Below are 23,287 nucleotides of genomic sequence, written 5' to 3'. Positions count from 1 at the left end.
AGAATAATTCCAGCAAAAGCAATAGGGTTCCAGCACTACGTGCTTGGACCCCTAATAAATGTTGAAATGACAGCTTTGAATTCATTTTGATTCCAGGAGGGGGATAAACTTGCTAAACATGATGAAGAGCACTTGTGACTGAAACAATATCAATATTAAAGATGATGTTGGAGCAGTTATGTGAGCAGGCTCCCTTTTCATTTTGAAGCTCGCAAACATTTCAGCTTTCTGAAGCCTCAAACGGGGATCTGGCTTGGCCCTTTGAGAGTAAAAAGGGGATGGAAGGGTCAGACTAAAAAATGAAGTAGAGACGGGAAAGACAGGGAGCAAGAGGCGGTCATGCGGCAAGAATATGGAATGAAGAGCCAAGCAGCGGCTGGAGAGATCAGCCTCCGCGATAAACTCCTATTCATGGAGAGAGAGAGAGAGAGAGAGAAAGAGAGACTTTATCTGTCCTTCCACTGCCTCTTCCTCACAGTTTGCTATCTGGACCCGTTTAGTGCTGAATGCATTGGAAATGTGACTAGGGATGAAGGGATAGCGGATGGAGAGAGGAAGGGAGGGAGGGATGGAGAAGGGGCAAAGAGGGCATGAAAGAGTGCGGAGCGGGTCTAAATGTTATCATTGACCGTGGCGATAAGAGCGCTAATTATCAGTGACAAAGGCAGGGCCGATGACAAGGCCTCTGTCTTGGCTGACTCCTGTTGAGGGGTCAATATTGTACGGGTGAGATTTGGGGAGTGAGATGACGTCTTGGACAATCCTATCTGGGCCCATTCATGGCGCTGCAGTTTAGAGGCGTTTTAAGTCTTGAGGGGGGAGGATGGAGATTTTGTTGATTGAAAACTGTCTGAGAGAGGTTATCAAGTGTCCTTCATAGAGGAGGAAAGGGGATGAGCGACGGCTGTTGATGTTTTGACCCCCAGAGGTCAAAGTCATGTCCTTTGACATTCGTCCTCTGTGCGGCTTCCTGCTCTGCTCTGATAAAGCTGTGTAAACATCCTAATCGTGAAACTGCATCAGCTCATATCAATTCTCCCTCCTTCCTTCCCCCTACTTTGTTGGCTGTGTAATTCTGCATATTATTCCTTTAAAGCCTTATCACAGAACTGTTTCTTTTTCACCTAATGACTTTAAAAGCAAGTCTTAGTGAGATAACCACATACGAACAGGAGTGTGCTGTGATTGCCGCAGGGTGATAAACACAAGCGATTACCATATCATCTCCGGCTTGCTTCCTAACAATTTACAAGATCATAACAGCATGCGGATTGTGAACGCACCCTCGCTGAATCCCGACGAGGCTACAGGTAGCTCTCTCTAGCACAGACACACAGAAATACACCCACACAATGAATAAAACATAGTGCCATTTACATGACATATAGCTTAAAATCTGCCTGCATCTGACTTTTAGATCTAATACTAATACCCGCGAGAGTGAGCGAGCGTTGCAAAACTCAGTTTTCCTCGTTTCCGGCAAAACAATGCAATTGTGAAAAAATCTAATAGAAAAGCTCTATGAATGTAAATTGGGCCTTTTTGGGGGCATTGTATATTGCATATTGCAAAGTGAGAGAGCGGGAGTCAAGTTAATATCAACCTGAGTGACATTACTATTACCATATGTGACCGTGGGAGACAAAGGACAAAAAAACATTTGCACTTGGCAATGAAGGGAAAGAGCGGTCGGGGGGAGGGAGGACAATGGCATCCAACTAGCAGCGGCTAGTCCCTTGGTCTTATTACATTAAAACACACACTCAGACAGTCAGGGGAACGCCTGTGTCAGCAGGTATTATGGAAATAGACCGTAAGGTTTAAACTGGCTATTTAGACTGAGCTTTATGCAGGCGCCAGTAGCCGAGTGGAAATTATATTCTCCTGGCTAAAAGCAAGGAGCCGGCGCATGTGAATGGAAGCAAGCCTGTACGTGTGTGTAGTGAGTGTGTGTGTGTATACTTAAGCAATTCATTTAGACATTTAAAAAGGGAATATCTGCTCTACTGTAGCCAGTGTCCATATCCATAAGACCAATGACAAAATACTTTGTCTGCTCTAGCTAACACACACATGGGGCTTCTCTGTAGAGGACACATCTATTCAACTGAAAGCTACACTAAGGGAAATGCTACAACTTACATATCTGTTGTCCATGGTGGTGCATGCACATGTTTGCCATCCTTTTTGGAGGGGAAAGAGTGTGTTATTTTGCAGGGGTTTTTAAGATTTGAGTTGAAGTTCATTCTCACGTGAAAAGAATACAGCTGTGCACACATGCAATACACGTATACATACAAAGGAAGTATCAACAAAAAAACGATATAAATAGGAAAATAAACACTTTTTAAGGAACATCTGGTAAAAGTGCAGCAGATTATTTTGAAGCAAGATGTGACAGATGATAACGGAGGACACAAATAGCTCAATTCATCGAACAAACACACACACCTGCTTGGCGTTGTTGACACACTGCAGGTATTGGGCCGCTATGTTGGAGCAGTGAAGAGTCTGGCCAGTGTTTTCTCTGTAGCACTTGAGAATCTGGCCCTGCAGGTCTGCACACACAGGATATACCTCATACCGCCTGGAGAGAGGAGAGAGGAGAGAGAGAGGATATGCAGGGGAGAAACAGGGTGAAAAAGAGGGAGGAGAGAAAGGTGGGAGGTAAGGAAGGAAGAGAGACAGAGGGAGGGATGTGCATTAAAAGAGACATGTAAGGGTGAAAGAAAAAGAATGAGAGAGAAATGCATGAACGAGAAAGAGAAGAGAAAGGAAAAATGTATAGGACAACATGGAGAACAAGGAGGGAAAGACAGGTGGATGTGGAGGGAGAGTGAAAGAATTAGTGACAGAGAAACAAACAGAAAGAGACAAACATTATGGGTTTGTAACATAAGCATATTGGTGGACATTTTTATCCCAAGAGGTCCCCAACAGTACCATGGGTGCATACATTTTTAGCATGGGTGGCCTCAGTGGGATTAAAACTCCTAACCCTTGCATTGTTAGTGCCACACTCTGCCCACTGAGCTATGCAGGACTCTACTCTGTCTCCACCCCCTCCCCTTTCCATCTTAGCCCAGTTTTCTCACTTCCACCACTACTGACAATCCAGTCCCAACACCCACAGCTGGGATCAGTGCTAGTGTATTTGCTGGGTGGAGGTCAAAGGTCAATCCACCCTCCACAGCCTGTCGTGATGACCATGCCGATGTGTCTATTACAATTCCTGAACACATCGATGAGAGAGGCCAGCGGGATCTCTGAAGGCGGCGTATGAGGACAATGAGAGGCGTCAAATAAAGCTTCCAACATTGGCTTCATCCCCACAGAAATGGCAGATCTATCAGTGCTATGTGATTGGATGTCTGTAATGGAGAAAAAGCTAACTCGGCAAATCGATGTCTGATGCGGAGCAAAAGAAGAAAATAGTGTCATTTTAATCTAGACGAGCAATAAGCCTTCATTGTCCCAATGTGATGATGATGATAATGATGACGACAAAGGTTAAAATGATTATCAAGCCAATTACACTCTCCTGGTAAATCAGACCCATTTCTTTTGTGTCTTACCACTGAAAATCCTTTAAAAAAGCTCCCATGAGCCTCACGGAAGACTGTATTGATTATTCTACAGGGTGCTAGTGAATCCATATTGATTTAGAATGGCTCCCTATAGGTGCCTGATGGTATCAACCATTCACATACTGGGTAGCTGTCACCTTGGGTTGGTCTAAGTGGCTATTTCAGTCTCTTAGCATCCATGAGGCAGTTGTAGACTCTGAATGCTAATGTGCCTGGTTATAGGCTACACATCACTAGCCTAGCATGCTAAAGTTTGTCCTCAAGCTCTGCTACAGCCTTAGTGCTGCAGTGCTAGCTAGTATGACACAGATGCTAGAATAGCTAATGGTAGATGCTGCACTAACCCTCAGTGTCTCTTTTATTATGTGTATTCCAGAGAGTTTGCATCTTTTTGCCAACCTCAGCAGTGGGCTGTATCACCAGCCCCAGTGCTTCGCCCAGTGCTAACTGCTATTGTCAGTCTTTTCACACACACCATAAAAATCCATAAAGACGAGACTTGCACATGCTAGGGCTATTATGCTAATGGTAGTGTCATCCTTTGGTTCACACCAGTGCTCAGGACACTGAGTCTGCCTCACTAAACACGCCTAAATGGGGCCGAGTGTGAATTTGCATGTGTGTGTGAGAGAGATTTTGCCCCTGTCAGCAACTCTGTAAATCTCTGAGGGATATTGGGGGTGCAGCTGAACCCCTCTAGTCAGAATCAGATGTTTGATTTGCCCCCTGGAGTGAGAAATCACCCTCCTGTTGGTTATAAAGCAGGGGATTGGTCGCACGGGTCATTACCCAGGGTGCAATGCAGCAGGAAGCTGGTGCAGTGGAGATGTGTGCATATGTGCATCACCACATGGTCATATTTGTTAATCCATGGGGATGCCAGAAAAATCTATAGTCCTTGGCAGTGCAGGTCAGTAACAATTTGTGACAACATGAGAGGCACTTTCCCTGCCCTTAACAACTACCATCGTAGAGCAACACACTTTCCATAATCAGAAATTTTGTGCCAATGTCTGGAATACTAAGTTTTTGCCATTTCAAATGTACAGTTACAATTATTTTCTTTGTTGTTATACTTAAGCATTGGCTGATTCCAGCATAGTCCTGGCTATTTAAAATAAACCCCAATTTTTGCCACTTGCTTTGAGCACAGACTGGAACATTACGCTGTTGGGAGCGGAGAAGCTTCTGCATTTGTGGAACCACCAGGGAGAAATCCAGTCATTTGCCTGAAGGCATGACAAGGCCATTGCTCTGCGTCAGGGTATTGAACGATGACAGCAGAGCTAGCAGAAATCGTTGCCATCCCCTTCCTATGGATCCTGGCGTTCATTCATTACACCGCCTATGGGCATCTACAGGGACGGGAGGAGCCACATACACCCACTAATTACTTTCTTAAGCGTTAGCGTTAATGCCAGGTGCATCCTGCTGATACAAACCACAGTGTTTATCACCAGTAATGGCCTCTGAGAGAGAGAGAGGAACAGAGAGAGAGAGAGGGGAAAGGAGGGAGAGAAAAAGACAGAGAGAGGGAGAAAGAAAGAGAAAATGGATGGGAGAGAAGAGCATTTCTTGATGAGGAACTAGTCAATGGTACTTCTATTTTCGCTTGTTCTCCGGTTCCCTCTGTAGGGAAGGGGCTGAGACAGTGGTTGAGTTAATCACGGAGACAATAACACTGTCACACACACTCGGCGGCGGCAAGCAGCGTCCTCCATCATCCATCATTAAGATTAACATTAAGTTCCCACCGCCAACCACACGTAGCTGGTAAGGAAAGACTACCACCTCTCCTCCCTCCCTGCCTGCCTCCTCAATTTTACATTAGGCGCCCCCATGTCATTTACTATATCTGACTGCTATGGGGCTATAACAGTATGGTGAGCAGATACAGAAAAGATACTCTGTAATGAATATGTTACAAACAGGGGTGCAGTGAGGGGAAAAGCCACCAAAAGGGTGTACTCTCGCTTTTATATGTGAAATGGAGTTTACCCACATTTTTAAGCAGATACAAAGCTTAATAATATCAATAATATAAATTCATGATAGGTATTATAGCATGTAATATCATGTAAGTTGCTTGAAAATATGGTATTTTCAATAAAACATAAATCAATATTATGTGAAAATAGGTAGCTGTTGTCCTTGTGGTGATAACCAAATACACATATTTTTTCAGTCTGGTCATGGAAATAACCAACTGACGTTGTTGCAATAATTTTTAGGCAAGCCAGTGGGGGATTTTGTGGTACTGTATTTATTTCAATTTGCACTGACAACACCTCCCTACATAGCCACAGCGAAGCATTTTACAAGCAGTGTTAAGAACAACACGAAGATAAGGACGTTCATGTTGGACTCCATATCAAGACTGAAACACACCAGTAGATTCTTCCACTGTGGGAACCATAGAGTACAATGATAAATATAGTCTGAAACAACTATGAATCATCCAGTTCCCATGTAACCTGAGTAGTAAGGCATTCGTAAACACGGACGCTCAGTCTCATTCCCATAGGGAGTCAAAAACCTCTTTTTTAACTGCTGTTAAATGATCTATGGGAAATGAAAATGGGGTGAAGACTGGGGGGATTTTGACATTTTTCACCCCTGGTTGGTTCTGAAAGTGAGATCAGAGTTGTGGTTAATTGGCTATGATCTATTTGGGTGAGATACCAGTCGGAGCGGATGGGTCGTGGTTTTACAATGCTCTTTGTTCTGGTCCTAGTGGAGACATCGCTGCTCTTCACCTGTCCTTCATACAGCTGTCACACACACATCGCTCCACACAGACAGATAAACACACACACTTGCTCATCAATCACACACGCGCATACACGCTCATGCACACACAAATTATAGTACAGTAGTATAAATGTTCACACATACACAAATCAAAGGATTCTTCTTCAGGTTATATAGGCAATATAACCAGTCGCTGCCAATCAAAGTCCCCACCACTACCCCCCCTTCTCTCTCTCTCCCTCTCTCTCTCCTTCCCTACCTCCCTACCCCAGAGGCTCATGGGATATTTAATAAAATTTCACATAGTGGGAGACACTGAAACAAATAGAGACATCTAGCGAGATACAGTTGGTTATTTGTGTGTGTGTGTGTGTGTGTGTGTGTATACTGCACCCCTGTACCCCGGGGACAATAAATCTCAACAGTCATATAGGGGTCTCGCATCGTGCCATCGGTAGCAGTAAAGGTCTCTATACCAACACCCCCCCCCCTCCCCAAGTCCCTTTTGCCTTGATCCACTGATAGGAGCAGCAATGAAAGGGAGGAGTGAGGTTGGTTAAGATATATATATCTACAGTATAGTTTCTAGGCCCTGCCTCATAAATCAGAAAGGGAGAGAGAGAGAGAGAGAGAGGAAAAAAGGGGAGGGGGAAAGATATGACAGAGGGAGAGGGGCGCTGCATTGAGATGAAATGTTTTATCAGAGAAATAGAGACGGAGACGGCCTCTTTGTGTGCGTATGTTGAAGTATATGAGCATGTTAAGATCGTACGATGGCGCACCTGTAGACACATGTAGCCGAGACAGAGGACAGAAAAGGGAGAGAAGTGGGGAAAAAGGATGCAAGGGGAAGACGGCTATGGAGGGAGAATAATGAGGTGGAGCAGGAGGAGGAGAGAGGAGTAGGACAAGCAGAGGAAGACCGTCCACCTATACACAAGGTGTTGCTCTCTGCTGACTTGCTTCCTGAAAGTCTTCCTATAGGAGAGAACATAAATAGATAGAGGGTGAAAGGAGGGGCGGAAATGGTATGAGAGGAGAGGGTGAATGTGTCCCATTTAACATGTAATAAAGCAGAACAGATTACCTGCTCGCTCCTTCTCTCCGTCTGTCTCTCTCTCCTCAAGGTGTCCCTATATCATCTAATACAATCCCTTCTTTCAAGCCTTCCACTGCACAAGTCAGCACATTTTGATGGAGGGAACGCAGCCCGATGGCTTTATGGCTACTGCTACATTCTTCAAAGACCATATTGACTGTAAGCTGGGGACCTATTGAGATCGATGTTGGGATCTTCATACAATATGCATGTGCTGTTACCACAGGACTGTGTGGGCCACAATATCACTCCATTTTTCAAACCAACATATATTGACCATGACTAACATCTGCTGTAACACTGACAGCCATGCAGAGCTATGCGCTAAAATGATGTCCATAGATCTCTGTTAAGGATACACCATGCTTCGATAGTTGAACAAAGTGTGAGACACATCTGGCAACGTGTACGTTCATCTGTCATAATTCCGGTCTCAAAATATTACTCTGAACAAAGAAAAAGTTAACCAAGAGACATGCATACACACACACACACACACACACACACACAAGGGTGTAGGAAGCAGGGGTAACACAGGGGACATGTCCCCTCCGATACTAAAAAGCATTTAATTGTCCCCTGCAAAGAATTAACTGCTCGTTACATGAATCAGCTTAGAGGTCACTGATCCCTAATTTGACCTTTATTGAAAAAGATTTTAGCTCTAATTGAAGTAAAAAAAGGTACTGCCTTCTTCCTCTGACATGGTTCTACCATGTTAGCGGACCAATGGTAATAAAGTATCTTTGAACAAGTGGTAATGAGCAGGTTATGTCTATCACCATGCAAAACAAGAGAAAAAAATGGTAGTGGTTTTTTTTTAGAAGAGTGCAGAAAACTTAATATGAAGCTGAATGTTAGCAATAAACATTAAGTTTTACCAAGGCAACAGTGTGAGTAGGAGTCAAGCAAGTGCCACTGCCAGACCATCTGTATTGTCCATCTTTCTTCACACTTGGTTTTAGCACTACCTTACTTTGGCTAGCCACATCACTCACGTATGCAGTAGAAATATGTCAGTGAACTAGCTATTGTTAATGTTAGTCTTTCTAGCTGATGGAGCCAAGCTCTCTCACAGTTTCTATCCTGAGAGGATGTAAGAAGCCAGATAAAATAGTGTGAACTGCTTGTCCTGATTCCAGACATTAGATGTTCAATATCAATCATCTTCTACCTCCAAGATCTAGAACGAATGTTACGTGTTGGCTCAATGCAGGACAGAGACAGCTTCCTCCTCACCCCAATGAAACTAGAGATGGACCAAGACAGGGAAAGAGTATACAAGACACCAGGTAAAATAGTGTGATCAACATGTATATCATTCTACCAAGTTTCTATTCATAATGATCCGATTTGATCAGATTTCTCTCTCTCACACACACGCGCACACAGCCAATGTTTGTCTCCCTCAATCACTAACTCCTTCCTATGCCCTTGTATACACAAAAACAAAGACCCATACACAAACATATACACAAAAAAACATACAAAAACGCCAACCCACCCACCCACCCACCCACCCACACACAGACAAACAACACATAGCTACATCGATAGATAGTATGGATTACCCAAGCCTACCACCAGATTAAGTTCCAAATCACTACATTGTCTATTTATCATCATTTGGGTCCACTTAGGGGTTAATAGGGTTAAGGGTTGGACGCCGGTTCCCCCTTAAAAAGCCCTCATGTTTTCTCTAGTTAAGACAGGCGTCAGTACCGAGGGGGGTAAATAAATACAAATGATCCAGTTAAGGAGAAAAATGAGACACATTTCGCTCACGCCGCTTCTTAAAAGCAGACCTGAGTGACCCCTGCAGTGAAATCCATCAGCATAGATAAAAGATGGAATGAGAGAGAGGGAGGATGGGGCAGAAAGAGATAAAGAATCAAGAATGGCGTGAGACATAAAGGACTAGAAGAGAATAGAGAGAGAGACAGAGACACAGACAGAGATGGAGTAAGTGAGTGAGAGAGACAGACAAAAACAGACAATGAGAAAAAGGGAGTGAGCGAGAGAATGGAAAATAAAGACAGAAAACACTGGTCCTAAGTGAGCAGCGAGGGAGACAAAGAAGGATGAGCGGGTGAGAGTGAAGAGAAAAGGGAGTGTGTGTCCTCGCTGACCCGCCTTCACACACACTCACACAAGGGTCTCTGGCTTCTGTGGCCTCAAACAGAAGAAACTCTTGAGATAAACCCAGAGAATTACACATATATATTTTTGAAACATACATTGACTGGTGCCAGCTGAAAGAGGTACATTGGTTCAGTACTAGGGATCAATATTTGAGACGTGCGGTGCCTTGCAAGCATGCGAGGTTCATAAAAAACTGGGAGTGGGGGTGCTTTGAGATTGGCAAAGGCACATACAGTACCATGCACTCTGGATCACAAGTTTGAGTCCAGCTGTTGCTGCATGTCAGTTCCTTTCTCCCCCATCATTCATGTCTCTGCTGTATACTATATTAAAAGAAGAACATATGAAATAATAAAAGAAAGCAATAAAAGCTGTGAGTGGGTTTCCCAACCATTTGCAAAGCAATAAAGTCACTAAATCAGCCACTAAAAGGCTGTGTGTGTGTGTGTGTCCATGCTGGTCCCAAGATATGCGTGTGCTTTTTACAGCCAGCACAGCGAAGCTCTTAAGGCCGAGAGAAGAGCTTTTAAAGCGGTTATTGACTTCTGTCTCCTCAGCTGACCACCATCTTGTCCCTGTTTCCACGTTGCCTAGCTACGGCATTCTGGTTCGCCCTCACCTGACAGAGGAGTCAAAGCGCTGCTCAGTCTGTCCTGCCTCGCTCCTTCAGAGGAAATCAGCTCCCCTTAGAGCAGTGAGGTTGGTATACAATGCTGAAATACACTGAAGTACTGGGCGATAACATGATGACATGAATGTTACCATTAATTTCATTCCTCATCTTGTCATTCTTAATAATTAAAAGGTGCTGCGTGCAGCATTTTAACATCAGTAAATCATTACCACATAAAATTTTAAACATTAGTACAATTATTGTAAACAAACGAGACCATCACTAAGACAGTTCGCAGCCTCTACACTGCATTTTACGCGTGTGTCAGCAGATTGGATTTCACAGGAAATATTCTGGTTTGCTTTAAAGGCACAAAGGGATATTGCTTTATGGCATGGTAGAGGGCGCAAATGGAGCCAAAGCTGTCAGAGTTTCTTGCAAAGGCAGATAGAGGAAGGAGTGAAAGGCTGACGGACAAATCACTTCCAGCATATTTATCCTCTTCAGTAAAACAAACGTATGCAGAGCGACACCAGGGAGGAGGAAGGGGGACAAGGACCAACAACTCTTTGTGACAAGGAGCAAACGGTTTATGGGAAATGTGGGAAATCGGGTCTTAATCTTGAGGAACACTAGCAGTAAGAATAATACCACTGGCATTAGATCGAGGCTACCAATCAACTCGACCATGGTCTCATTTGTTTATTGTAACTATACCAAGGTATCATAATTAATTTGACAATGACATGTTGATGTTTACAATGCTACATGTAACACCTTTGATGAAGAACATGTAAATTGGTAAGTAGCTTGTTGGTAACTCCATGTTGTTCTATATGTTGATTTGGATGAATTAATGAATAGGATGAAGCTCTGTAAAAGATCACCTGCTAAATGTTTATGGTTAAATGTGGTGGATGGAGGGATGGGTGAGGAGGTTAAAAAGAAGGAGAGTCTCATCTCTATAGGAGGGGAGGAGAAGACAAACTGTCAGGAGTGGCCTTTTGACCAAGACAGCATACAACACCGGCATTATGAAAAAAAACAACAAGCAATTTATATTCCACAAGTTTTTCTCCACACCCCCTCATCTTACCTTTGTATGTATGTGTGTGGAGAGAGGAAGCGCGGACTGAGGCTGATGTTATTGTCAACTGGATTAAATTAAAAAAAGATTTATTCAAAAGAGAAAAAAAATAAACAACAGACAAAAGGAGTGAGTGTGTAGCCGGAGGGAGGAGAGAAGTGACAGGGAAGTGACAGACTGAAATGAGATTTCATTCTGTCTGGCCACTGGAAGGATCAGGGACCTAAAATGCTGGGCTTGTACGCTCGCATGCACACACACAAACACACACACACACACAAATACCTTGCCTTTTTTGATCTTATGACAAATGTCACAACCAAGGCAAAACTCTTGGAGGGGTCCAAGTTTTAGAGAGCGCAGAGGGGGGATTGAGAGATTAGGAGGAGAGGGCTCAATCCTCCGCATTAGAAGGCATTGTCAGACCCACCCATTCACCACTTTGTGATGTCCCAGTCCAATCCTCAACTCCGCAGGGGATCCAGGACAAACACGGAGTGACCATCTTCAACAAAGAAGCCCAAAGCCGCGGCAAAGGTTACCACTGACAGGAGGCTTAGGACTACGCTACCGTTCTTTCTTTCCCCTCTTCCTTCTTTCGCATAATCTTACATCTATCATTCTCCTCCATGCCTGTCAGCTTGCATTTCAAGCTAAAGCCCCACTGGGTCACTGCAGCCTGTCGAGACGCTACACACACACTCTCATGCAGCATGTGCACGTATGCGTGTATACACGGGCACTCTTCAATGAATGCACACTCACATACAAAAGCAGATACGCAGATACCCTCTCACTTTTACATACATGTAGTGCAGTAAAGGTCATTCATTCAGTGCTGGACAGTGTGATATTGCATCAGAGTTGGATAAACAACTAGTGGTGAAAGTGGCAGCATATAAATCAGGAGCAGAGAGAGATAGCCTCCTTTCCACAGCCAACTGGGAACTCTTATCTGTAGTCAGTGTCACAAGGAGGATGAATAAAAGCTTGGTTCCTCTGTGTGTGTGTGTGTGTGTGTGTGTGTGTGTGTGTCTAACATACTGTGTTATTACATTATCTGTTACATATAGTGTACATTTATATATTGAAGAACCGTACACCATAGGCTAGAAGCATTGAATCAAAGCGTCTCCTGTCTTCATGGGCCACTGGATACCATGCAGTTTATGATTCAGAGCAACAATTGGAGGCAGTATACTGTCGAGAACAGAATTTATTCATGCTTTTGTTCCTCAAATCCCATGTTATCCAGATTGATTTTATTTCAAGTGTTATCTTAAGCATTTCATGTGCTCGCTCCAGACAATATTGCTCAGGTGCCCATCATTTTGTGGAAAAAACATAAGTGTTTGGTTGCCATGGCTCCAATTTAAGGTCGCCTGAGGTAGGAATGACAAAAACTGAGAAGTAAGGTTTCATTCAATATGTGTAACTATGGGTTTATGTGAAGAAATATACGTGAGCAAGTGTGAATGGATGCAGTGTGTATGTCTTTCTCTATATGTGTGAGAGTTTCTGTGTGTTTCTTCATGTTTGTGTGTGCATGTGTGTGTGTGTGTGTGTGGATGTAATGAGGTCACAGTGATGCAGTAGCGTTCCGGTTGGGAGAGCTCCATCATTCTCAGAGAACTCTGGCGGGAATACTGCAGGAGAACGGCAGGGAGCAGCTGCACCGCACACCTACGCAAACAACCACAGCACACATACACAAACTCACATGGCACACACACACCCTTCTCTCCCCTGAGTACCTACCTCTAACACTTTATTTTCCCTTTCAACATTTTCAAGGAAAACATCCACACTGTACCACTGCAATGAATGGAACGTATTGTGTGATGCATGTTGGCTACCTGCTGAAACGTACAGTATCATCGATTTCTAAATTGGAATGGATGGCTCCTTTAAATAATCTAAAATATAAGATAGTTTTGATTTGTTTGATTGTTGTGTCTTTACTATTATTCTAAAAATAGTAAAAATAAAGAAAAATGTGTGTGTCCAAACTTTTGACTGTAGTGTATAAACAACAGATACATTACAGATATTATAACAGAAATAACTGACTATAAATATGATAATGACTAACCCCCTTCTGGTCCCATGCATCTCTTCCTAGACTATAATAAACTGTAGCCTAATATCAACCTTATCAATGACACTAATCAGACTCACAGTAAGAGTATCATCACTCTATTTACATTGGCACTGACATGAGCCCAGAGTGGGGAAATGAAGACATTCTAATAAGAGAAAGAAGACACATCCCACATGCTATAAGAGCCCCACATTATCATATCAAACCCATGTTAATTCTATCAAGTATGGATACAGCCCTGTCTGCCTTTTTTTTTTTTTTTTTTTTTATCTCCGGAGGGCATTTTCAGCTTTGAGGAAATCAAAAGCCTGTGTGAGACAAAATATCTCCCCTTATTATTCAACAGAGGCCACAGATAGGATCTTATCTCCGTAGGCTCTCTGTCATATGAGAGAGAGAGAGAGTGAGAGAGTGAGAGAGTGAGAGTGAGAGGGAAAGGCAGTAGCGAACTTTGAGGACAGGCAATGAGGTTTCGGTGTTGGTGTAGACAAATACCGTACCTGGAGAAACCATACACACACACACACTTGGACACACACCACGTTCAATTCAAAATAAGATGGTCAACATATCAGTGTACACAAACATACACTAGCACACATGAGATCACACACACCAACAGACATAAGGATGGCACCAAACACGCCCTGTGAAACCCAATTATCTTCCGTTCAGATCCCTCTTTGCCTCCCTGCCCGTCTTGTAACACCAGACTTTCCCGCCATTTCATTAGCACACACACACACACACACACACCCTCCTCCTTTACCTCTCCACCATTCTAATCCAATCACAACCCTGCTAATGCACCTCCCATAATCCAATCAACCAATCACGACTCTTCGTGCAAAGTCTAGCGTCACATGACTACCCGCACGTTAGCCCAATGTTCTCTTGCAGTTAGCGCTGTCATTTTGCACTAATGTTATTCCAGTGTATTTTTTCCTTTAATGTGATTTGGGAAGTCTCAACTCCAGCTTCCTCGAGTCTAGCGCTAAACCCCGGTGGGCTAGGCTAATCAGTTTCCAGCATTTCTGAGGGAGACAATGATCCCAGCGTTAGCGCTGGCTAATGACAAGCTAACACAATTAGCCTAGCCTCCCTAGAGGAGAGCTCAGAGCCAGGCCTCACCTCCTGCGGGCTCCTCATCCACTTTCCCTACATTACTATGGAGCCTAATGGCCTCTTATTAAGAAGACAGATGGAACACGGATGGGAAGGGATTCTGCATCTTCTTGAGTTACATATATGTGTCGGATATGTGCTACATCCATGACAGCTTGGATGTTTAATATTACCTCTTCTACTAATAGCTGTGATGGAATAATCTTTCATTGCAAGGTGTGCTGGAGACAGACTTGGCTCCTGTATAGCTCAATGGGTAGAGAATGGCATTAACACTGTCAGGGTTGGATTCCAATTTCTAAAGATGCATGCTAAAAATGTATGCACTCATGGTACTGTAAGACACTTTGGATAAAAGTGGTCACCAAATGACATAAGTTAATATCATGCATGATATGTTAAATAGTATTTGTCTGTAAACTTTCTTGGAGTACCAGATGGGTGGGTTTGCAACATAAGACAATCTAACACTAATTATCCTGATGCAGTAAACACAACCCATCTGCTTCTCCAAGTAGATTGAGAACAAACGCTACCAATTATTTGCAAATACTGTTTGACCCACATCTGGTTGGAGAGCCAGTGTCACCGAGTAAATGATGCTCTTGTAATACTGTCCAATTCAGAGAGCACAAGGACAGCCCAGCTTTTGACCTATGCGTTGTCAACATGCCCATGTGAGGCTATCAGTGAACCACATCATCAACATGAGCTAATGGGCCAGGCTAATGTGGTTCTGATTGAAAGGCATAGGTTAGCATGCGGCTAACATAATTTGATGATGCATTCACTGGTTCAAATGGACTTTTAGTGCTCTGACATGATGTAAAAACTGTTAGGCTTTATATGAATGTAAGGCTTCATTGTAGTGCACATTTCGACATGAAGCTCACCAAATGTAAACACCGGTATATATTATTATGAAAAAGAAAGGCTTTTGTAAATGAACAATTTCTTTTTTCTTTTTTTTTTAAACAAAAGAAAAATGTTGAAAATCCTCTTTTGTTGAACTGCAGTGGAGGTTTTTCTGAATAATAGCAGTTTATAAAAGTGCTGTTATCTAAAGTCTTTGAACAATCTTGGGTCAACTGTGTCCGAACTTACTTGAACTTGGCATTGACTTGGTCTGCAGCCTTATGGTAGTTCTCTGTGGTGACCTTGTAGAATTGTGCACTCTGGAAAGAGAGACACACAGAAAGACAGAAAAATAGTCAGCGAGTGAGAGAAATGCGTCACAATTAGATTTTAATCTCTTACATAAAAAAGGTAAGTACATCAAATTTATTCACATCTTCCCTCTCTCCAGGTTGAAGCTATTTGGGCATATGGAAACATTCCAGCTGAATGACGCCCCTTTCCCCTTTGATATAGATTGCATATAGGCCTACCTACAGTGGAGCCAAGCCTACATCGCCCTGCCCCATCTCCCAAACTATTATTTCTGAAATGGGTGTACCATCGTTGAGCAAAACAAGCACACTAACTTGATGTGTATGTGGCTTGTAAGTGGGGTGTATGCCAGGGAGTGTTTGTGGGTAAGAAGGTTGTATGGACTGTGTGTCTGTGTGTATGTTTGCGTAGGCGTGTGTGTGCACATGTGCGTGGCGGGCACATGTTTTCTCTCTATGTGAGAGTGCGTGTGTGTGTGTGTATATGCAGCGTGTGTGTGTGTTTGTACTTATGCCCTCACAAAAGACTGCTGTAATAACAGACAGCAATCCTGTAAGGTCAGCGGGTCGCTAGTCAACAACCTACAGAGCAGCAGTCATAACCCCCTGGTGACCCATAGCAAACGAACCCACAGCAGGACCACTCAACCTGAATTACCTCCTCAAACACCGCCGTATAACCCAGCCCCTGCACCATTTATACTACTCTAGGAAGATATGTTTTGTCGGCCCTCAGTGGCTGTTATGCACATTTATGATCGAATGGTGAGAAGCTGTAAAGTATGATGGATAGCTTGATTGAGAGTAGTGGCATGAGGTTTAATCCACAGGCAAAAAATGGCATAACAGTTGGCTACAAAAGTCTTACTGTGGAAGACTCCACATAAAGAAGGCATTAGTGATAGCAAACAAAATAAATATATTATCTACCACATTAGACAGATTGGACTTCCATTGCTGATGTGCATTGGGAAACACAGTCTGTCCAGTACTGTATGCTATAGTGCTGGGCCTTGTTTCCCAAAAGCATCTTAAGGCTAAGATGTTCATAGTATCCATCTTATGAAGCCTCTTTAGTTTGTGAGGTGTTTCCGAAGAGCTGCTTTGAGAAACGTGTGAAGGTAACGAACGCACCTTCGTAGGATCACGCTCAAAAACACTCTTTACCTCTGAGAGTGATCGTTATTGCGAAATGAGGCCTGATCTAGATTGTTCTCACATTAAAATTTCACACATTCAGAAGTGGGCTGACCTTACTTTAGCCCAGAGCTACTGTAGCTGGCCCTGCTCTGGAGAAGTGTTAACCCAGACTTTTCAGGGTTAACAATGGAATACTAAAATTTAGCTGTTAGGCTAATGGATGCAGTGTAAAAATACGATAAATTATCCTTGGGCTACCTCTTACCCAAGGCCTGAGGTTAACCCTTGGCTAAGAATTTGCACTGCGGAAAGCACACAGAATCACTGACCGGGTAACCTACGAACAGCTCATCCACTGTAAACCAAACACTTAACTAATTCTGCGTCAATTACTGCTATACTAGAAGTTAAATATAAATCTGGGCTGTGGTGTCCGGTCCTATCTGCTCTGACTTCACCTCCTAGTAGGAAGGACATTCATCATAGTTCAGATTAGATCAATAGGAATGAACAGAGCTGCTGAGGAGATCAATAGTCATGTGTTATAGAGCTATAAGGAGATGGGACATGACAATGCTGACAGAGGGTTTGATAGCGATTTGAGGATTTCTCTTCATTCGGGCTGACATTTATAATTGTTCCTCAGGCCAATAGTAATTTGTATGTAAAATAAACGAGAAGAGTGCACCCGTTTAAGAGTTAACTTGCAAGCACATGCAGTGTGTGTGCCCTCTTCGCCTTGAATCGAGTGGTTTTCAGTGTAGACAAAGAAACTGTTAAGAACGAAAAAAGACTAAAAAGACAGCTTTTTGGGATTGCTAGAGAAGCAAGACTCAGAGTTCTCCTGGTTGTTGAGATTGAGCCATTGGAAGAGAGAGAGACAGAGAGAGAGCGAGCGAGAGAGCGCGCACGAGAGAGAGAGAGAGAGAGAGAGAGAGAGGCAAGAGAGAGCGAGAGAGAGCGAGAGAGAGAGAGAGAGAGAAAGAGAGAGAGAACAAGTTAGAGTTGTGTCTGTCTAGAATACTAAGTGTAAGGTAATAATACCTGCCTAAATGGCAGAGCTGGCACTAATCAGCACTCTAATCCGCCTGGGAACACAAAAGGCCACGTGTGACAGTGATTGCAGGACCTGCCACAATACACACAAAATCACGCATGCACACACACACACATATACACAGCGTGGGCACACAACAGCATACACACTGTCAAATACATCCACACCTATCCTCGTGACACAAACACACACACACACACAAAAATAAAAACACACTCAATATTCACACTCACTCACTCACTCGCTCACAACCGGACGGAGTAATTTGTGGGGCTATTGTGTGTGATTACTGAGTGGTCTCAAATTGTGATTTCCTGCTGTTCCCCAAACTGATTTAGTAGCCCTGACCTTTTATTAGCCCAGAGAAGAGAGACCACACTTGGCTGAAAACACTACTCGCTTGCCCAAAAATAAATTCTACTTAGGGGCTGCAAAAACACAGCAACCTTGATTTAAGTTTGACGAATAGATGTTCTTTGATTAGTGCCAAGCAATTCTTTCTCATTGGATGAACAGAATTGTCTAGCTAAAGGAACCCAGTACTGCCTATACTCCCCATATGCAATCACGTACGCACCACTTCAGGAATAAAATATAGTGCTTCCGTTCATTTTTCTCTTATTTACTCTATTTGCTTTCCACTTGGTTTTTAGCTCATCTGGAGCCAAACAAAAATGCTGGTGGGGGGTGTCATAGACAAATGAAGTCATTATTGCTAATGCACTCCAGCGATATGGAGAAGATATAAGCTGCACCCAGACACAGGCTCCAGCTCAATTTAGAGAAAAAAATCCCAATTTTTAATGAGTAAAACAAATAACTCCCCATACTGATGGCTTCTCTCTCTTATCTGCTGCCGAGCAGGAGGGCCGAAATGGGGAGAAACCCCACAACGGCTGACATTACGGTTCTGCAGTGTTAGTGAAAATGAGTCTTACCATGTGACACACTGCAACTGGCCCACAAGGAGAGCAAAGGGGCTGCTACATTATTATTAAGCCTATCCTGCAGAGACAGCATTGACTAAGCAGAATTTTCTCTTTTGTTTAGGAGGGCAAGACAACTTATCAAGGTGGAGATGCATAGAGAAGCCAACAAGAGTTGCAATCTAATTGTTGCACAGCTTGCTGTGTTCAACACGACTGAAGATGACTTCTCGAAGAAGAAGAAGAAGAAGAAGAAGAAGAAGAAGAAGAAGAAGAAGAAGAAGAAGAAGAAGAAGAAGAAGAAGAAGAAGAAGAAGAAGAAGAAGAAGAAGAAGAAGAAGAAGAAGAAGAAGAAGAAGAAGAAGAAGAAGAAGAAGAAGAAGAAGAAGAAGAAGAAGAGAAGAAGAAGAAGAAGAAGAAGAAGAAGAAGAAGAAGAAGAAGAAGAAGAAGAAGAAGAAGAAGAAGAAGAAGAAGAAGAAGAAGAAGAAGAAGAAGAAGAAGAAGAAGAAGAAGAAGAAGAAGAAGAAGACTTATATACCACTTATATAACACTTATAACAATATTTTGTAACTTTAACATGGAAAAGCAGGGCTGAAAGCAGTGGCTTACCATCACTACAATGGTGGAACAATCTATACTTGCATACAAATCCACTTACATTGGCTCTTTTATGAGATTCAGTTCTTTATGAGTCACTCAGTGAAAAGATTTGTTCAATTGATTCTTTCATTCGATTCAGCAATTAAGCGCAGGTGAGACTGGGAAGACTTCCGGTCAGCTCCACTTACATTTCTGAGTTTGATCGTTTAGCAGAGAGAGAGGTGAAGGTTCTATTCTTAACAGCATATAAATAGCAAAACCACACAACTGATGGTTACGCATACATAATTCACGAATACATAATTCTCTACAGAAACAAAACTATACAGGCAGCGCATTATTCTGAGGATATCATTGCTGATATCTTTTATTCAGAAAAATAGGGAAGGGTTTGGAATTTGATGGTGGTGGAAATGGATGCAGGTGGGTTGGGTGTGTGTGTGGTTAGGGTTGATGTGTGTGTGGTAAGGGTTGAGTGTGTGTGTGTGGTTGAATACAGGTGTTATTGTGCTCAGGTTTGCTTGAAGAATCAGAAGATTTTGGACATTTTTTTGTGTTTTTCCTTGCTTAATCCACACTATGTAATGGAGCTCCCATTCTACAGCTTTTTTGAACAGCTGTGTCACTACTATATATTAAAATGCACTTTTCTGAGATAGTAAACATGCTTGTGTAACAATGTCCATTTGCTGGAAAATTTTGAGGGCACGGAATTGGTAAATCGAACTCATAGTTCTCAAAACTGACAGCAAAGATTGTTAAACTGTACAAGGATTGCAAATACAAACAGCACGGATTTCCACACTGACTTTTTTCCCCACCAAGAGACCCCCGGGGGTTCTGTATTAACATATTACCGCATGACTGAGCCTCATCGTGTACATGCGTGTCTTCTCTTTAAGGGTCAGACACTGTGTGAGAGAGAAAACAAGCATTTATACCAGCCCAAGTGACTGAGTGACTGACTGACTGTGTGTGTGTGTGTGTGTGTGTGTGTGTGTATACAGAAAATGTAATGAATGAATGCAGACATCCCCTGCTGAGGTCTTATCTGCTGATAAACCTCTTGTAATTAAATTAGGTGTGTGTGTGCATGTGTGTGTGTACAGCAGGAAAGAGGCTGCCCATTGCTCTAACCCTTGTCTGAAAGGCAACGGCTGATAACGGCCAGCTACATCCCAGGAACGGGCTGCTGAGTTCTGGAGGTGGGATTACATTCATCTAAGAACTGCGGCTGCCAAAAGCTCTTCACCTGTGTGTGTGTATGTGTATCTGTGTGTGTGTCTGTGTGTTTACCTTTACAATGTAAACAATAAGGAAAAATCATAAGCCTGACGACACAACAGGAAAAACCTTCAACTGCCTAAGCATGGCCTATGCAAAGTTGCTAGGAATAAAATGAGGATAAGAATATAAAGGCCCTATGGTTGGTATGCTCGTGTGTGTGAGAGAGCACAGTATGTATGCATGCATGCTTTACACACACACACACACACACACACACGCGCACACACACACACACACACACACACACACACACACACACACTTAGGCTAGTTAGTTAGTGGAAAAGGCCCTCCTTTTCCACTAACATAGTTTCAAACAAGTTTGTAGCTCTTCATGTAATTGTTTCAGCCTGTACAGTGGAGCGTCACTGCTGTAAGATGCTTTAAGACTGTGCCACTCTGTTGTTGTGAAATCACCATTCCTTGAAAAGACTTCCTGCTAAATCCCTGTGAATCCCATCATGCGGCCATAACAGCAAACAGTCACAGACATAATAATTCAACACTACAGCACTGTCATGTCTTCACTACGGATTACTGTGTCTCCAGCTATACAACTGGCAGAGAGAGAGAGAGAGAGAGAGAGAGAGCAATGTGACAAGAGATAATGTAAAGACAACTGATTAACCCAATCATAATTAATAAAAAAGATATTAAAACAAGATTAAAACAATATACTAATAATTTTAGTCCCTCCCTTCAAGAAAGAGAGAAAAAAAGAGGGGAAGAGAGAGGTCAAGAGATTGAGAGGGAGGGGAATAAAGAAATGACATAGAGAGGGAGAGATGAAGATAGCAAGTGAGCGACAGAGAGATAGAGAGAGACAGAGAGAAGCCATTACTGTTTTTTAATGTTCTTTCCCCTGTATTTCTTCCTTTCATAGTGCTGTGGAACTTTGCTATGAGATGGCAATTGCTGCTGTGATTGTCCTCCATGGGAGAGCAGAAAAATCCAATTTCATCGATATACAACGCGAAAAGAAAGACAGAAAAAAAAGAGAAGAAAAATCATTGCTGAAAAAATGAAAGTGAGGCATGGAAAAAGAAAAAAAAAACACCACTCAAAAAAAGCTGAGAGGGAGAGATATAGAAAGACAGGCGACGCAGGGAGGGAGGGGAGGAGAGGGCTGGAAAGAGACATTGAAAAAAAAGAAGAAAAAATACAAAAAAAAACCACCGGCAAGTTGTTAAATATGAGATTGTTTTACAGCGGGGCAGGTATTGAGTGAAAATGTAATAAATATATAGATATTGTTTTCAGGGGCTATTTGGTGGCTGGGGCCCCAATGAGCGGCAGCAGCAGAGGCAGCAGGCTGAGCTGTCTGGGAGCCTGGTGATGGCCTGTCACTGGAAGCCCCTCTGATGAATGGCCATGTTGGATTGGAACAGACGTGTAATATATATCAGACTTTTATTCTCTCTCTCTCTCTCTCTCTCTCGTTCTGTGTGTGTGAAAGATGCCGGGGGAAGCCTGGGGTGAAGGGGATGAGGGAGGGACAGGGGGGGGAGCTAGACAGAGAGAGAGAGAGAGAGAGAGAGAAGAGAGAGAGAGAGAGAGAGAGAGAGAGAGAGAGAGAGAGAGAGAGGGAGGGAGGGAGCAATGTGACGAGAGGTAATGTAAAGGTGGCCGAAGAGAAAGGCCGTGAAGAGAAAGTGGACAGAGTGCAGGATGGAGGGGGTTGCTGAGACAGAGCAAGAAAAAGAAGCGTTATTAACACAGTCCAAACAAACTGCATCCCCTACAGATTCCCAAGGCACTTACTGCACAGTAAGACAACACGCAATATGCCCACCATTGATCCTCGGTTACACACAGGATCACCCACCACAAGCACGAGCCACTGGTAATACACACACACACACACACACACACACACACATACGGTTTCCAAATCTGTTGTTTTTCCTCCACTGGTCACAGTGTTTGCCTCCTGTGTTAATATCATTCTGCTTTTTCAATTATGCTAACATACAATAGGCCAACACCACAAATCCCGATGGAGTCATTTACAAATTGAAACGGTGTGTTTGTGTGTAAATTATGAGGACAAAGGTGCTTTGGGAATTTAATTCATTTATCATGTAAATCCCGGTGCGTAAATCGATAGACGGCTGACCGTGCGCGCTGTTCATTTTCATAGATCCTTGTTGCTTCTCTCATTCCCTCGTTCTTTCACTCTCTCTAAGCTTCCTTTCTTGCACTTTACTATTCAGTGATGCTTTATCTAGTGCTCTGGTCTTTCTATCTCTGTCTCTATCATACTCCCTTGCTCTTTATCATTCAATGACATTTTATCTTTTTACGGCCCTTCTGTTTCCTCCTTTTACTTCTCATCCCTCATCTTTCTCTTCAACTTATTCTTTATCACTCAATTACATTTTGTCTTAATGTCTTTCTATCTTAATTTCTAATATCTGTTTTTCCTCTTCAAGAATCTATGCTTTATCTCCCTTCTTTGTCTCCGCTAACCTGTTTCTATGTTGTTTTCTACATTGTCTTTTCCTACCTTCAATCTCTAATACCTCTTTCCTCCACATTCTATGGCTTCTCTCCCATGTCTCTTTCTACCCCACCTTGTTCTTTTTCGATTCCCTCCGTCCAT

The 23,287-nt window shown here is 42.9% G+C and overlaps 1 protein-coding gene across 4 annotated transcripts in view; it reads right to left on the bottom strand.

Annotated features, from left to right (window-relative positions):
* Positions 1–23,287, bottom strand: part of chchd3a (coiled-coil-helix-coiled-coil-helix domain containing 3a) — an 83,083-nt gene that overhangs the window by 3,536 nt on the left and 56,260 nt on the right. For 3 of the 4 annotated variants that reach the window (XM_071519740.1, XM_071519742.1, XM_071519744.1), the window contains 2 exons: positions 15,610–15,680; positions 2,452–2,587 (listed from right to left, as the gene is read on the bottom strand). In XM_071519740.1, the coding sequence (XP_071375841.1) occupies positions 2,452–2,587; positions 15,610–15,680 (207 nt within the window). Of the gene's footprint in view, positions 1–2,451; positions 2,588–4,928; positions 5,057–15,609; positions 15,681–23,287 lie in introns of those variants that run through there. The other variant, XM_071519741.1, reaches the window with a different exon arrangement.

This window comes from Centroberyx affinis, unplaced genomic scaffold (genome assembly GCF_046629955.1).
Source record: "Centroberyx affinis isolate AG114_WGS23_722 - 3 ecotype Tasmania unplaced genomic scaffold, CSIRO-AGI_Caff_v1 ptg000729l_1, whole genome shotgun sequence".
Lineage (NCBI taxonomy): Eukaryota > Metazoa > Chordata > Actinopteri > Beryciformes > Berycidae > Centroberyx > Centroberyx affinis.
Note: the sequence above shows the minus strand (reverse complement) of the source record. Positions and strands in the feature narration are given on the sequence as shown.